Here is an 18,300-nt window from a genome sequence, read left to right on the forward strand (position 1 = left end):
CAGGTAAGGCCTGGGTCAGTGGATTCGTCACTGGCCTGGTAGCAGTGAGGTGAGCATTATCCTGAGACACTGGGGGACACTCCCATCCCAATAAAAGTCTAATTAAAGTTTATGGATAAGCACTTGTTTCATCACAGCTTCTGCAGTATCTAAGCCAAATTCACCCAGGAATGTTAGGGCAGCACTGGCTCAGTGACAGAGAGTGACAAGAGCAGGCAACTACTCGATGACCAGTCCAGGAAACGTGAGAAACACCCACCTTACTGTCCACGGACAGGTATAAAGGCTGTGGTGTGCAGGGGATGGACACAACCTCTCTCTAAGGTACCCAGACGCACTGTGTGACCTGAGACATCTCCAAACAAAACTCAGCATGGCACCAGCATGGAAGGGACCCCGCTGCGCCCTCAGGCTCCTGGCACTTTTCCTGGCCCTGTACATCCAGACAGCAGGTAAGAGACTTCAAAGTTGAAGCAGGGTAAGGGGTAGAGAAACCAGCTGTCAAAAGAGCAAAGCCCTTAAGAATAGCAAATTAAATGAGTAGAACAGTCTTAGAGTGACTGTCTGATGGTGAGAGCCTCACGGGGTGAGATATACTGAGTGTGCAGCAACGAGAGTGTTGTGAACTCAGACATACTGAGTATGTGACAGTGGGAGCACTGTGGGGTTAGATATACTGACTATGTGGCAGTTGACAGTGAAAGCCCTGCAGTGTTAGACATACACAGTGTGCGACAGTGAAAGCTCTCTAGAGATTGGTATACAAGATGTGCAACAGTGAGAGTGTTGCAGTGATAGATATACTCAGTGTGCAGCAGTAAGACCTCTCTGGTGTTTGATATACAAGCTGTATGACCTTGAGGGGGCTGCAGTGTTAGATGCACTCAGTGTGTGACAGTGAGAGCTCCATGGAGGTTGATATACAAGCTGTGAGGCAGTGAGTGCACTGCCGTGTTAGATATAATCAGTGTGTGACAGTGAGTGTCTCTGGAGGGTGATATACAAGCTGTGAGGCAGTGAGTGCACTGCAGTATTAGATATACTCAGTGTGTGACAGTGAGTGTCTCTGGAGGGTGATATACAAGCTGAGTGACACTGAGAAGGGCTGCAGTGTTAGATACACTCAGTGTGTGACAGTGAGAAGACTTCAGTGTTAGATATACTCAGTGTGCAACAGTGAGAGCTCTCTGGAGGTTCATAGACTGACTGTGTGATACTGAGAGTGCTGCAGTGTTATATATACTCAGTGTGCAACAGTGAGAGCTCTCTGGAGGGTGATATACAAGCTGTGTGACACTGAGAGGGCTGCAGTGTTAGATACACTCGGTGTGTGACAGTGAGAGCTCCATGGAGGTTGATATACAAGCTGTGAGGCAGTGAGTGCACTGCCGTGTTAGATATAATCAGTGTGTGACAGTGAGTGTCTCTGGAGGGTGATATACAAGCTGTGAGGCAGTGAGTGCACTGCAGTATTAGATATACTCAGTGTGTGACAGTGAGTGTCTCTGGAGGGTGATATACAAGCTGTGTGACACTGAGAGGGCTGCAGTGTTAGATGCACTCAGTGTGTGACAGTGAGAGCTCCATGGAGGTTGATATACAAGCTGTGAGGCAGTGAGTGCACTGCAGTGTTAGATATACTCAGTGTGTGACAGTGAGTATCTCTGGAGGGTGATATACAAGCTGTGTGACACTGAGAGGGCTGCAGTGTTAGATACACTCAGTATGCAACAGTGAGAGCTCCATGGAGGTTGATATACAAGCTGTGAGGCAGTGAGTGCACTGCAGTGTTAGATATACTCAGTGTGTGACAGTGAGTGTCTCTGGAGGGTGATATACAAGCTGTGTGACACTGAGAGGGCTGCAGTGTTAGATACACTCAGTATGCAACAGTGAGAGCTCCATGGAGGTTGATATACAAGCTGTGAGGCAGTGAGTGCACTGCCGTGTTAGATATACTCAGTGTGTGACAGTGAGTGTCTCTGGAGGGTGATATACAAGCTGTGTGACACTGAGAGGGCTGCAGTGTTAGATACACTCGGTGTGTGACAGTGAGAGCTCCATGGAGGTTGATATACAAGCTGTGAGGCAGTGAGTGCACTGCCGTGTTAGATATAATCAGTGTGTGACAGTGAGTGTCTCTGGAGGGTGATATACAAGCTGTGAGGCAGTGAGTGCACTGCAGTATTAGATATACTCAGTGTGTGACAGTGAGTGTCTCTGGAGGGTGATATACAAGCTGAGTGACACTGAGAAGGGCTGCAGTGTTAGATACACTCAGTGTGTGACAGTGAGAAGACTTCAGTGTTAGATATACTCAGTGTGCAACAGTGAGAGCTCTCTGGAGGTTCATAGACTGACTGTGTGATACTGAGAGTGCTGCAGTGTTATATATACTCAGTGTGCAACAGTGAGAGCTCTCTGGAGGGTGATATACAAGCTGTGTGACACTGAGAGGGCTGCAGTGTTAGATACACTCGGTGTGTGACAGTGAGAGCTCCATGGAGGTTGATATACAAGCTGTGAGGCAGTGAGTGCACTGCCGTGTTAGATATAATCAGTGTGTGACAGTGAGTGTCTCTGGAGGGTGATATACAAGCTGTGAGGCAGTGAGTGCACTGCAGTATTAGATATACTCAGTGTGTGACAGTGAGTGTCTCTGGAGGGTGATATACAAGCTGTGTGACACTGAGAGGGCTGCAGTGTTAGATGCACTCAGTGTGTGACAGTGAGAGCTCCATGGAGGTTGATATACAAGCTGTGAGGCAGTGAGTGCACTGCAGTGTTAGATATACTCAGTGTGTGACAGTGAGTGTCTCTGGAGGGTGATATACAAGCTGTGTGACACTGAGAGGGCTGCAGTGTTAGATACACTCAGTATGCAACAGTGAGAGCTCCATGGAGGTTGATATACAAGCTGTGAGGCAGTGAGTGCACTGCAGTGTTAGATATACTCAGTGTGTGACAGTGAGTGTCTCTGGAGGGTGATATACAAGCTGTGTGACACTGAGAGGGCTGCAGTGTTAGATACACTCAGTATGCAACAGTGAGAGCTCCATGGAGGTTGATATACAAGCTGTGAGGCAGTGAGTGCACTGCAGTGTTAGATATAATCAGTGTGTGACAGTGAGTGTCTCTGGAGGGTGATATACAAGCTGTGAGGCAGTGAGTGCACTGCAGTATTAGATATACTCAGTGTGTGACAGTGAGTGTCTCTGGAGGGTGATATACAAGCTGAGTGACACTGAGAAGGGCTGCAGTGTTAGATACACTCAGTGTGTGACAGTGAGAAGACTTCAGTGTTAGATATACTCAGTGTGCAACAGTGAGAGCTCTCTGGAGGTTCATAGACTGACTGTGTGATACTGAGAGTGCTGCAGTGTTATATATACTCAGTGTGCAACAGTGAGAGCTCTCTGGAGGGTGATATACAAGCTGTGTGATACTGAGAGTGCTGCCGTGTTATATATACTTAGTGTGCAGCTGTAAGAGCTCTCTTGAGGTTGATAGACTGACTGTGTGATACTGAGAGTGCTGCAGTGTTAGACTGACTGTGTGATACTGAGAGTGCTGCCGTTTTAGATATACTCAGTGTGCAACAGTGAGAGCTCTCTGGAGGTTGATAGACTGACTGTGTGATACTGAGAGTGCTGCAGTGTTAGATATACTCAGTGTGCAACAGTGAGAGCTCTCTGGAGGTTGATAGACTGACTGTGCGATACTGAGAGTGCTGCCGTGTTAGATATACTCAGTGTGCAACAGTGAGAGCTCTCTGGAGGTTGATAGACTGACTGTGTGATACTGAGAGTGCTGCCGTGTTAGATATACTCAGTGTGCAACAGTGAGAGCTCTCTGGAGGTTGATAGACTGACTGTGCGATACTGAGAGTGCTGCCGTGTTAGATATACTCAGTGTGCAACAGTGAGAGCTCTCTGGAGGTTGATAGACTGACTGTGTGATACTGAGAGTGCTGCCGTGTTAGATATACTCAGTGTGCAACAGTGAGAGCTCTCTGGAGGTTGATAGACTGACTGTGCGATACTGAGAGTGCTGCCGTGTTAGATATACTCAGTGTGCAACAGTGAGAGCTCTCTGGAGGTTGATAGACTGACTGTGTGATACTGAGAGTGCTGCTGTGTTAGATATACTCAGTGTGCAACAGTGAGAGCTCTCTGGAGGTTGATAGACTGACTGTGTGATACTGAGAGTGCTGCTGTGTTAGATATACTCAGTTTGCAGCTGTAAGAGCTCTCCAGAGTTGGATATAGTGACTCTATGACAATGAGTGTGCTCTAGTGTTAGTGTGACAGTGAGAGCTCCATGGAGTTTGATATACAAGCTGTGTCACAGTGAGAGTGCTGCAAAGTTACACATAATCAGTGTGTGACAGAGAATTCTCAAGAGTTGGATATGCTGACTGCGTGACAGTGAGAATGCTGCAGTGTTATATATCCTCAGTGTGTGATGGTGAGAGTTCTCTGGAAGTTGATATACAATCTGTGGAACAGAGAGAGCGCTGAAGTGAGAGATATACTCAGTGTGCGACATTGAGAGCTCTCAGGAGGGTGATATATAAGCTGTGTGACACTGAGAGTGCTGCAGTGTTAGATATACTCAGTGTGACAGTGAGCGTTCTCTTAAGATTCATATACACACAGTGTGACAGGAAGAGTGATCCGGTGCCAGATATAGTGTATGTACTCTAGTGTTAGATAGTCTCAGTGAGTGACAGTCAAAGCTCTCTGGAGGTTAATATACAAACAGTGTGACAGGGAGAGTGATCCTTTGTTAGATATACTCAGTGTGTGACAGTCAAAGCCCTCTGGAGGTTGATATACAAACAGTGTGACAGGGAGAGTGATCCTTTGTTAGATGTACTCAGTGTGTGACAGTCAAAGCCCTCTGGAGGTTAATATACACACATTGTGACATGGAGAGTGATCTAGTGCTAGATATACTCAGTGAGTGACAGTCAAAGCTCTCTGGAGGTTAATATACAAACAGTGTGACAGGGAGAGTGATCCTGTGTTAGATATAGTGCATGTACTCTAGTGTTAGGTATACTCAGTGTGTGACAGTGAGAGCACTCTGGAGTTTGATAGACAAACAGTGTGACAGTGAGAGTGATCCGGCGTTAGATATATTGACCGAGTAGCAGTGAAAGTGCCCCAGTGCTGGGGGCGCAGTCAGTGAGAGGACGTCCTGGGATTGTGGCTGTGGACAGGGTTTAGGGTTACAGGTTGGAGAGACTGGGAGACGGGGAAGTGTAGCATTGAGGGGAGGGCTTGGAATTTCATCTCAGTGAAAGTCCATAGTTTAGAGGTCTTTTGTGGGGTTAGTGTCATGCTCGAGGATAGGGTAGGGTAGTGAAAGTTAGCGCTAGGTTTGTGATTGTTAACGGATCACGGCTAGAGGAATGGTTGTGGTTGAAGTAAGAGTCAGGTTGGAGACAGTGGTGTGGTTGGGATCAGGAGCACAGTCTGACTGAGGGAGTAGGCAGACCTTGGGTTTGGTGGGGGTTAGAAGTGGTGTCCAGCTGAGATGTTCACTCACATGAACGGTAGTAGACATGGACTTATTGGTTTTGTGATAGTGAGTGTAAAACTCGTACATGCAGCCGAGAAAGAGTGGTCATGACTGGAGTCGCAGGAACATTTGGATGAAGGGTTTGGGTAAATGTTGGGTTTACGGTTGGCTTTCAGTGGTCTTGTGCCTCTTGTTCCCAATGGAGCTAAGAGTACCATCGGCATTAGGTGTTAGGGTTTGGAGGCGGTCGTTATGGTTTCACTACGGATGAAGACTGTAGGGTAGGGGTGAGAATTGCAGGAGCTGGTCATGCATTTTTAGGGTGCAGTCTGGATTATAGGTTAGCGTTGGGTCCTGTGACGCACAACAGTATGTATGTGAAACAGAGAGAATGTGAGACTCACCGTGAGAATTGTACTGATAAACTCTCTCTTCCTCTGTTACAGATTGCCAGCTCATTTTATTTAACAACACTACAGGTACAGTAGCAGCCTACAGCCATGCCCTATGTCTCCCTATTGCTGTTTGTGTGCCTATGCATGTGTGTAAATACATGTGTGTGTGTGCATATTGGTATGTCTATATGTGCTTGTGTATAGCATGTATATATGGGTTTATGTTGAAAAACAGCAGAGATGAAAGATACTGGGTCGGATTCACTAAGGCAGACTGAGCAGAAAGTCTAACTTTACGACTTTCGGGATTCACAAAGGGCATTTACAAGAGGTAAAGTTAGACTTTTGTCTCAGTTATACTTCAGACCAAAACTTAACTTTAACTGGGACAAAAGTCTAACTTTACGACTTTCGGGATTCACAAAGGGCATTTACAAGAGGTAAAGTTAGACTTTTGTCTCAGTTAAACTTCAAACCAAAACTTAACTTTAACTGGGACAAAAGTCTAACTTTACTGCCCATAAATACTCTTTGTGAATACCGAAAGCCGCACAGTTACACTTTCATCTCAGTTGACCTTTGTGAATCGAGCCCAGAGTAATTATAACTTACTTTACGTTAAAAAAGCCTTAGAAATTCACTGAAAAAAGCAAAGGCTAAAGGACTGTTATAGTTATGTAAAATTTAAACATATCATTTTAAACTAAAAACCGACTGAAATTCACCGGTTCTAGTTATCTCATGTAAATATAACTCATGCAGTAAAGTAACTATAACTCGTGCCCCTGCCAGGCACAGTGTTGTCATCAATAATGGCATTTCAGATGTTGCAGCGATGTTATCAATGATGTCATAGAACATCTCCTGAGTGATCTAATATGGGTAGTAATTAGCAGTACATGGAGAGGGCGCCAGTTATGGTTTGCATGAATTCCTGTGTCCTGAAATGACTTACCTCTTCATGTTGTGGCCAGCCAATCAGAGCGTGAGCTCCGGCCGGACTCACAGGAGCCACTTGCTCCTGCGGGAGGGCACTGGCCAGCAGGACAAAAAATACCCCTCAACCAATCAGATGGCTTCATTTTCCAATTTGTGAGACCACTGGACTCTCACGAGATTCTAGCGAACCCAACCATCCAGATATGCAAATATATTTTAACCCTAATTTCTCAAAAAGTACTGAACGGATTCACACCAATTCATAGAAATCTGGACCAAGGTCTAGGATTCTGTCACATTTAGTGTAATTCCGTTCAGTTATTTTCACACTATCGCATTCCAAAAAAGTTTATGGAAAATGCATGGGGATTTTGCATTTTAGGAATTCCCCCTTTTTTTTGGCCTGCGCTTAACAGATCACTCCCAAACTTTCCATGAAGAAGCGAAGTTAAAAAAACGCACAATTTTTTGGGGAAAGTTTTGTAAAGATTTGTCAAACAATGCCAAAGTTATTAGCAAGTCAAAAAAGGCATTTCCTATGGGAACAACATCCTAACTGTAACTACCCAGTGTATATATGAGGTATATATGCAGCTCTGCCAAGTGTAACACACTATTTATTGCCATAGTTGAGGGTCATGACTCAGAAGAGACGAAGCCTTGAGTGGGATCAGCTGCCCCTCCTCTTCCTGGCCTCTCTCCACTCTGCTCATGCATGGTTTACACCACAGTTTCTTTCATGCCGTAGTTTATTTCCTGTTTATTTGTGCATTGAAAGATTATTTAACCAAAACCAGGATGCACGGGGCTAAAGTTGTGCAGTAAGTGAAAATCACATTGTGAGGGCTTGTGGCTATTAGAGGACTAATGTCGGTGTGTGAGGTAATTGTTACATACAACATGTGAGGCAATAAACAGTGTTTTCTCATGTTGTTGTTGCTCAACTAGAATATGAACTTTGCTCTGTAGTAACGTCTGTGCATGTATTAGCACAGTTTCTCTAAAGAATGTGTTATTGGGACACATTTATTTTCACTGACATGACATAGATGACATGTTCGAATACTTTATTGCACAATAAGTGATGTCAAATCTGGGAAATATTTTCCATACTTCATGGATATGACATTATTCGAGTGAAATATGAAAGTAGAGATGAGTCATCATTTCTTGTCAATAGCTCATTAATCTCTAAGCAGCAGAGTCCATATAAACAAAACCAGCCTCAAACCACTCCCCAAAATGTCTCCATTTGCCTTTTTTAATCAGCGTCCTTCTATGAAAAGGAATCCCACCCTTAGTCAGTGCCCATTGTTAGTTGCATCTCGCATCATAAAGTTTCCACAATCTGTGGCTTTGACATGGAATGTGTTTTTACAAACCATAGCATGGCCATACCATAGCTAAATATTTTAATACAGACAACCAAATAGTATAATACTGTATTTTAATTACTCTTGCAATAAAGAGTTGTCTGTTTAAAAAAAAAAAAAACATTTTCAGGATAAGTGCACTGAGCCAAGATGTAATAATAAAAATACTTAATAGGTAAGGTGTGAGCTGGTTCTACCTTGCCAGCTCAGAGGTCAGCATTGTGCTGTATGATAGCTCCAGAACACCCAAGGACAATAAAAGAGTGTATTACATGGCACCATTACGGATTCGTGTAAATATAACTCTTGCATCACCGGTCACGTGCTCTTGAGGGCCTGCTGTCTTTTTGTGTCACTTTGTGGTGCCACAGAGTGTCGTCTGATTTCATATTCTCATGCATGGGCTGTTGATCCAGCAATGGCCATCGTCTGACCCCAGAAATCTTTCAATCCAGCCAATCAGAGCGTGAGCTCCGGCCGGACTCACAGGAGCCACTTGCTCCTGCGGGAGGGCATTGGCCAGCAGGACAAAAAATACCCCTCAACCAATCAGATGGCTTCATTTTCCAATTTGTGAGACCACTGGACTCTCACGAGATTCTAGCGAACCCAACCATCCAGATATGCAAATATATTTTAACCCTAATTTCTCAAAAAGTACTGAACGGATTCACACCAATTCATAGAAATCTGGACCAAGGTCTAGGATTCTGTCACATTTAGTGTAATTCCGTTCAGTTATTTTCACACTATCGCATTCCAAAAAAGTTTATGGAAAATGCATGGGGATTTTGCATTTTAGGAATTCCCCCTTTTTTTCGGCCTGCGCTTAACAGATCACTCCCAAACTTTCCATGAAGAAGCGAAGTTAAAAAAACGCACAATTTTTTGGGGAAAGTTTTGTAAAGATTTGTCAAACAATGCCAAAGTTATTAGCAAGTCAAAAAAGGCATTTCCTATGGGAACAACATCCTAACTGTAACTACCCAGTGTATATATGAGGTATATATGCAGCTCTGCCAAGTGTAACACACTATTTATTGCCATAGTTGAGGGTCATGACTCAGAAGAGACGAAGCCTTGAGTGGGATCAGCTGCCCCTCCTCTTCCTGGCCTCTCTCCACTCTGCTCATGCATGGTTTACACCACAGTTTCTTTCATGCCGTAGTTTATTTCCTGTTTATTTGTGCATTGAAAGATTATTTAACCAAAACCAGGATGCACGGGGCTAAAGTTGTGCAGTAAGTGAAAATCACATTGTGAGGGCTTGTGGCTATTAGAGGACTAATGTCGGTGTGTGAGGTAATTGTTACATACAACATGTGAGGCAATAAACAGTGTTTTCTCATGTTGTTGTTGCTCAACTAGAATATGAACTTTGCTCTGTAGTAACGTCTGTGCATTTATTAGCACAGAAAAGGCGATTGGTCTTTTCTTTATTCAGCCCCTAAATGGTGGAACTGTAGCCCCACCATCTGTCTTTTTCAATCACATTCTTCGTTCATTGCAGCTTTAACAACCGGGCTCTTCTCATTGGCTGGTTTGTTTCTGCTGAACTGTGGTACTGGGACATTTCTGACAAGCGCCAGGATACCTCATATGGAGTCACCATGTGCTTTTTAAATACACATTCATTCATTTTAGAGCCAAGGCCTATTGGCTTTGCCAATGCTTGTTCTTTAATGGACCTGTCCGCCCTATTTTCATTCATTGCACACTTCTTTAACATGGCTGCCTGGGCAGTGCCCTTTATTTCACCTTCTTTGAGGCCTAAAGTTGGGTTCAAACCATTATCCCACCAGTACTAAGAAATGCTGTAAAAACCACTTTACAGGAAGAAGGGGTGACATGGGAACCCAAGGCAGCCGTGCAAATGTAGTCACAGCAGCCCTTGTAGGGTGCATAGCGAGTGCAGTGAGAGAGCCTGACCACTACAAAGGGGAGTGTTGGGGGGCTCCCTCCAAGAAAATTTGTGAAAATATGGTGCATTCTGCAACACATTTGTCATTATGTATTCAATTGTATTAGCTTCTAAAGCATAGGAAATTATGACATTGCTGTGCACCAGGATACGACGACCTTTGTTGGGGCTCTTCAATGATTCCCCCAATATCACCCTCCAACAGCACCTCTCATCTCTCCTCAGCCCCTCCCTCACATGTATTTCATTTGTTTTATAGTGTCTCTCATACCAATGTAGGGTGTCAGAGCACTTTACATCACACACACATACAGGGACAATAAATCAGAATCATACGAGTGTATATCAGTGTGTAGAAAATGTTACATGAGGCAAAGGGGACTTCAAGGTGTAGGATTCACATGTCATCCATACTAGTAGGCACTTTTTAAGAGTTCTTGGTCTGGAGAAGCACAAACGTAGGATTCAACAAATAACACAATGGTTAGGGTTGACTTTAATATTAAGAATTTATTTCTACCCAAACAAACCTTTTTAAAAACATCAGGATAACGTAAGACTGGCAAAAAAACATAACTTTCTAACCTATACATTGCAGTTTGCATGCAGCTCTTTGAAGGCAGTGCATAGCTCACTGTGCTAGACTACGATTGAAACTTATGAACTGCACAGTAACAAAATAATCTCTGTGACAAAAGCAGTAACCCACTGAGCTATGCACAGAACATGCTGTTCTTTGATATGCATGGTACATGTTATTTGCAGCAGGCATATTAACCCTCTGCACCACCTTAAATGAGTTAAAACCTCCTCTAGACAAAGCTCCCATCTCTCTCCAGAAGGTACATTAATCACCAGAGGTATATTCACATTTTTATTGTTCCCCGAAAACTGCTGGATATACAAGAAACTTTACAATGCTTTTCAAACTGCTTCACTGCCGCAAAATCAGCCTTCACTATCCATGTGTGTCTATGACCAGCATTAATATGAATATTATCCATGTGTGTCAATGAGCAGCAGTAATATTAATGTGATCCCTATGTGTCCATGAGCAGCATTAATTTTAATACTATTCCTGTGTGTCCATGAGCAGCATTAATATTAATGCTATCCATGTGTGTCTGTGAGCAGCTTTAATATTAATACTATCCCTGTGTGTCTGTGAATAGCATTAATATTAATACTATCCATGTGTGTCCAGGAGCAGCATTAATATTAATACTATCCATGTGTGTCGAGGAGCAGCATTAATATTAATACTATCCATGTGTGTCAATGAGCAGCAGTAATATTAATACTATCCCTGTGTGTCTATGAGCAGCAGTAATATTAATACTATCCCTGTGTGTCTATGAGCAGCAGTAATATTAATACTATCCATGTGTGTCCAGGAGCAGCATTAATATTAACACTATCCCTGGGTGTCTATGAGCAGCAGTAATATTAATACTATCCATGTGTGTCTGTGAGCCGCTTTAATATTAATACTATCCATGTGTGTCGATGAGCAGCATTGATATTAATACTATCCATGTGTGTCGATGACTAGAATTAATATTAATACTATCCATGTGTGTCCGTGAGCAGCATTAATATTAATACTATCCATGTGTGTCCGTAAGCAGCAGTAATATTAATACTATCCATGTGTGTCTGTGAGCAGCTTTGATATTAATACTATCCATGTGTGTCCATGGGAAGCATTAATATTATTTCTACTTAAGTGTACCTAAGAGCTGCATTAATGTCATTATAACCCACATATCTCTAGAGTCAGCATTAATATGATTACTCTCTGGTCGTCTCTAAAAGCAGCAGTAATATTAATACTATCCTTGTGTGTGTATGAGCAGCATTAATATTAATACTATCCAAATGCGTTCATGAGAAGCGTTAACATTATTACTACCTAAGTGTGGCCCTATTATTAAGACTACGTACCACATATCTCTAAAGTCAGCAGTATTATTATGAGTGACACGTGTCTCCAGGTATCTTTACTATCCAAGTGAGTCTATGGGCAGCAACAATATTATTATTACACATGAGTATTTAAGTCCGCGTTTGCTAACTCATTTTTTACCCTCGTTCTCCTCAGACCCACCGACCACCCAGACGACATCCAGCACCTTCACCACCCAGAGAAGGCATACAGACAAACTGAGGGACTGGCAAATCGCCCTCATAGTGCTGGCTGCCCTGACCCTGGCAGTGGTGCTGACCATGTGCCTCTCGGTGAGTAGTAGTGTCTGGGAAGGGGTTCATGATCCATTTGCCCCTTGAGTGAGTACCAATGTGACTTAAAGGGGTTAATGATCTCTGCTGCCCTGTTAATTACCCACTGCCCTTCGGGTGAGTACCACTGAAGCTGTGAATGAGTTAGTGATTCCGCTGCCTCATTAGTGTCAGCATTGTTAGGTATACTAACTGTGTAACAGGGACAGCACTGACAGCTTTGATACAATGACTGTCACAGTGAGACTGCTGTAGTATTACACACACTGCATGATAGTGAGAACTCCCTTCAGTTAGCTAAACTGTGTGACAGTGAGAGTGCTGAGCAGTTAGACAGGGTGACTGACAGCAAGAGCGCTACGAGATTAAATATATTGACTGACAGTGAGAACTCTATGAGGTTAGATATATTGAATGACAGTGAGGGCGCTGCGAGGGTAGATATATTAACTGACAGTGATAGTGCTGCGAGGTTAGATATATTGACCGACAGTCAGAGTGCTGCAAGGTTAGATATATATTTACTGACAATGAGAGCGCTGCGAGGTTAGATATATTGAATGACAGTAAGAGCGCAGCGAGATTAGATATACTGACTGACAGTGATAGTACTGCGAGGTTAGATATATTGACCGACAGTCAGAGTGCTGCAAGGTTAGATATATATTTACTGACAATGAGAGCGCTGCGAGGTTTGATATATTGACCGACAGTCAGAGTGCTGCAAGGTTAGATATATATTTACTGACAATGAGAGCGCTGCGAGGTTTGATATATTGAATGACAGTGAGAGCGCTGCGAGGTTAGATATATTGAATGACAGAGAGAGCGCTGCGAGGTTAGATATCCTGACTGACAGTGAGAGCACTGTGAGTTAGGTATATTGAATGACAGTGAGAGCGCTGCGAGGTTAGATATACTGACTGACAGTCAGAGTGCTGCAAGGTTAGATATATATTTACTGACAATGAGAGCGTTGCAAGGTTAGATATATTGAATGACAGTAAGAGCGCTGCGAGGTTAGATATATTGACTGACAGTCAGAGTGCTGCAAGGTTAGATATATATTTACTGACAATGAGAGCACTGCGAGGTGAGATATATTGAATGACAGTGAGAGCGCTGCGAGGTTAGATATATTGAATGACAGAGAGAGCGCTGCGAGGTTAGCTATACTAACTGACAGTGAGAGCGCTGCGAGGTTAGCTATACTAACTGATAGTGAGAGCGTTGCGAGGTTAGATATATTGACTGACAGTGAGAGCGCTGCGAGGTTATCTATACTAACTGACAGTGAGAGAGCTGCAAGGTTAGATATACTAACTGACAGAGAGAGCACTGTGAGTTAGATATATTGACTGACAGTAAGAGTGCTGCGAGGTTAGATATACTGACTGACAGTGAGAGCGCTGCGAGGTTAGCTATACTAACTGACAGTGAGAGCACTGTGAGTTAGATATATTGACTGACAGTGAGAGCGCTGGGAGGTTAGATATACTGACTGACAGTGAGAGCGCTGCGAGGTTAGCTATACTGGCTGACAGTGAGAGTGCTGTGAGGTTAGATATATTAAATGACAGTGAGAGCGCTGCGAGGTTAGCTATACTGACTGACAGTGAGAGCGCTGCGAGGTTAGATATATTGAATGACAGTGAGAGCGCTGCGAGGTTAGATATACTGACTGACAGTGAGAGCGCTGCGAGGTTAGCTATACTGACTGATAGTGGGAGCGCTGCGAGGTTAGATATACTGACTGACAGTGAGAGCGCTGCGAGGTTAGCTATACTGAATGACAGTGAGAGCGCTGCGAGGTTAGATATACTGACTGACAGTGAGAGCGCTATTGACTGATAGTAAGAGGGCTGCGAGGGTAGATATATGAAATGACAATGATAGCGCTGTCAGTTGGATATATTGAGTGACGGTGAGGGCGCTGCGAGGTTAAATACATTGACTGACAGTGAGAGTGCTGAAAGGTTAGATATATTGACTTACAGTCAGAGTGCTGTGTAGTTAGATATTCTGGCACCAACTTGTCATAAACAGTTCTAACTTGCCTGGATTAGGGTGAGGTCGAGATCAGTCCATTACTGGAGGGGGGGGGGGGGAGAGACCATTGGGCTCATTTCACCACAGCTCAGGCCATTCACATCAGGTTTAGCCTGTCTAACTGCACTGCCCTACCCTCCCCCAGCAGGAGTTAGAGCGGCTGTGCAACCACAGGAGTAAGTTTCACAGCTCTGGGCTGACTTTAGATATGAGACCAGCCCAGGGGCAGCCCATGCAGGTGAGAGCAGGGGGGGGGGGGGTGGGGCGGGGTGGGGAGGGAGTCGACAGATGACGATTTAAACCACCGCTCTCACCTGCATGGGCTGCTCCTGGGCTGGTCTCATATCTAAAGTCAGCCCAGAGCTGTGAAAGCTACACCTGTGGTTGCCCAGCGACTGTAACTCCTGGTGGGGGAGGGGACGGCTATGCCGCTCTTACCTGCATGGGCCACTCCTGGACCATCCCCCTCTGCCCATCCTGCCCTGTGACACGCTGGGATGTCGAGACTCTTTGTTAACCCTTTTACATCATTTTTTTCCAGTCCATCTTCTGCAAGTGTCGGTCTCAGAGATGTCAGGACGTTGGTCCCAGATGCTGAACCCTTGAAGATGTGGAGAACAGGAGAAGCTCATGGACAACTAATGCCTTGCCATTGCCACCCTGTCTGTGCCACTCCTGAAGAGTGCCACGGCATTAGGTGTGGGACAAAGTATATTATTTATTTCGCAAGTAAAACTACATGTATTACCAGAATTGTGCGTGGGGCGGTAACTGCATAAAAACCAACACGAGGGATTGTTTTTGTGCGGGGTGTCCCTCTCTGCAGAAAAACAATCCTGCCTGCAACCGAGGCTCAATTACAAAATGGTGCCAGGGGGCCTGCGTGGGCGCTATTCACCAAATTGTGTGCACCAGCGCACGGGTAAAGGACAGGAGTGCTCCGTACTTCATATAAACAGTGCATTCCTGCCATTCCACGTTGGCGTAGGGCAGTGCAGCCAGAAGACTTGTGGTGCTGCCATACGACAAAATCCCTTAAATGAGGCCCTAAGTGTGGTTTACCATATAGCTCCCAGAAGCATAGGGTGAGCGTTGGTAGTGGACAGGAGGCACATCCCGTCTCACAGGCCCCAGAGCGCATTTTCCTTTAGAACTAGTTATCCTGAAGTAAATAACACACAAAAAGCCTCAGCGGTAAAAAACTTTAAAAAAAACGAAAACAGTATTCTGTGTGCCCCACAGGAGGTCTGAAGGTGTTTCTTTCTTTTGTAAAGACCATATTTTGTTTGCGTTGGCCCAGCATTGAAACACTGTGCGTTACCCAGACATGCTCATGCTATGATTGATAAACTGGTGGTGTTAATAAAGAATCATTAATGAACCCCATGTGAAGTTGTGTGGTCTGTGAGAGATGGGTGGTCTGAGGTGGGCCCCAGCTATCTGCAGACTGTTACACAGAGATTTTGTATTATTATCAAGGCTCCCAGTTTACCATTTTCACAGATTTTCAGAGGTACATTTATAGAGAAAACCACCTATTTCTTTGTCTTTATTTATTTTGTAAGTGAATTTTGATGCTGTCAGGCATGACTACGTGGCCAATAAATGCGAAGGCAGACGCGCAGGGCGTTAACAACTCTTAAGTGACCGGTTTTACCAACAGAGCATTAAATAAGTGCAGATCTGCACAAGTGTGTGCTAAAATGCATATGTCATGTGAGTAGATTGAGAATGAACAGTGCATTATATATGGCTTCTTAAATCACTTAAACCAAACACGCATCCAACTCTGGGGGTCTATTTAATAGTTTAAAAAATATGGAAAAATACTAGTTTAAGGTACATTTTTTTTTAGAAAATACAGAATAAATATGGATAACCACAGATACAATCAGCAAAACTGTAAACATGGATAAATACAGACGGAATTGTCTGACTGATATATCCCATAGGCCGGGAGACCCGGTCCTGACTGATAAACTGTTGTTGTCGACATCATTGATTAAGCCCAGTAAAGTGGCCTGAGAGGGACTGGTAGGTCCAACTGCCTTCAGTACTCTGGTTCTTTCACACTCAAAGGTCTATTACCGCACATGTGCTATTTGCGAACACACACTCAGCATACTCATAGGGGGGCATATTTACAAGGGCATCGCGCCACCGGAGGGCCACTTTTTAGGACGCCCCGGTGGCACAATGATGGCTTAATGATGCTTTGTACACATTCTACCCTCTGATGCAGGTTTCTGCGTGAAAGGGGCGTGCAATGAGTGTTGCTGTGGGCGTTCCACCGCAACACCCTTTGCTTTTTGACGCTGCCCCAGATTTACAAGGATGTGTAAATGCCACTGAAAAGCAGATGTTACACTGGTGTAATGAGGTGAGATACTTTTATTTGAGAAATACTTTTATTTCTACTCGTTTTTGCTCTTTCTGTGTGTACAGCATTGTGCAGCGCACACAGAAGGAGCAAACCGCCTTTAATGATTGCTTATCATTAAAGGTGCCCCTTCCTGCACAGCACCCTTCTCCCTGACCGCAGCGACCGTAACCATATCTCGGACTGATACAAACCACAACAACTACATGACCACTAACAAGACGCTGTGCCTTGGGAAAGCCCTTGGCCTGCCGGCCGTTCGGGCAAAAGGCGTGTCAGCTGTTCTTTGGTTACCTGTATTTCTGGCATGAAATAAATACAGCATGTTATGCTTTAAAAAGTACATCGGACTTTGGGATTTCTTACCCAAGTTACTACTGTATGTATATATCAGTCACAAACTATCTCATTTTCAGCGCCAAGACGCCTCGGCATTCTTGCGCTCTATAAGTGCATTTTACTTACTTACACATGCCCACAACAATTTCTCTTAATTTGGTGGTTCTTGTGTGGAGCCACTTGACAGGTACGTGCCAACCACTGAATTAGGTCCTGTCCCATTGCACCTGAACCCCGGCATCATCCACCCTCGACTCCCGACATAAACAATCATCCCTGCAACGCAGGCACCCTTGCACCATGGCGCATGGGTGTCTATGTTGGCACCAGGTAACTTTTTTAAGCATCGGCACAAGGGAAAACACAGGGGTACACCACATTTTTGTGAATACAGCGCATCCCTGTGCTCTTTTAAATTACGCAGCATGTCACTGTTAAATTGCTTGCAGCGCCGCACTGAGCCATTTCCTTGTGAATATGCCCTAGGATATCAGCGTGAGGCACCTTACACAAGGGGTTGGTAGGGCATACTCTGGGTACCTGAGATAAAAAAGCATGGTCACTCTTTTAATCTCCGAAAACACCAGAAGCTGTCACCACCACTTGAAGCACTATATCCAGGAAAGGGACAAGGGGTCTTTGTGCGCTTTGAGGGCACGCTTGATGCACTCTTCCGGGTCCCAAGACAGGCCCTGTTTGTCACACAGTCAAAGACAGCATAAGACCACTATGCACATGGTCGATTTGCTGAACCAAAATAAAAGTCAGGAAACCAAATAGCCATGCAATCAGTCACTGAGGACAAGGGGCCGCACCCATCTACCATGAAATAGAGATTCCCATCCCACCAGAGATGGATGCCTCGTGTCGGTGACTGGCTGCAGGAGAACATACATGGCTGGCAAGCATTTCATCCAGCAGACTAGGCGTTTCCATTAACGACAGCAAAAAGGAATCACACCTATCAGGATTGCATAACGCCTGACTACATTCAGTGGGAGCACTGCGCTGCACCATGCTGTTATCATCCCATAACGCCTGACTATACTCAGTGGGAGCACTGCACCATGCTGTTATTATCCCATAACGCCTGACTACACTCAGTGTGGGCACTGCGCTGCACCATGCTGTTATCATCCC

General features: G+C 44.5%; 1 protein-coding gene across 1 annotated transcript; it reads left to right on the forward strand.

Moving 5' to 3' along the window:
- Positions 1-329: 329 nt before the first annotated feature.
- LOC146869704 (uncharacterized) lies at positions 330-15,822 on the forward strand. Its single transcript, XM_085654460.1, has 4 exons — positions 330-452; positions 5,973-6,005; positions 12,256-12,392; positions 14,983-15,822. The coding sequence occupies exons 1-4, from the start codon at positions 374-376 to the stop codon at positions 15,037-15,039; spliced, it is 306 nt and encodes a 101-aa protein (XP_085510586.1). The 5' UTR covers positions 330-373; the 3' UTR covers positions 15,040-15,822.
- The last annotated feature ends 2,478 nt before the right edge of the window (positions 15,823-18,300 follow it).

This window comes from Triturus cristatus, chromosome 1_1 (assembly GCF_964204655.1).
Source record: "Triturus cristatus chromosome 1_1, aTriCri1.1, whole genome shotgun sequence".
In the NCBI taxonomy this organism is placed as follows: Eukaryota; Metazoa; Chordata; class Amphibia; order Caudata; family Salamandridae; genus Triturus; species Triturus cristatus.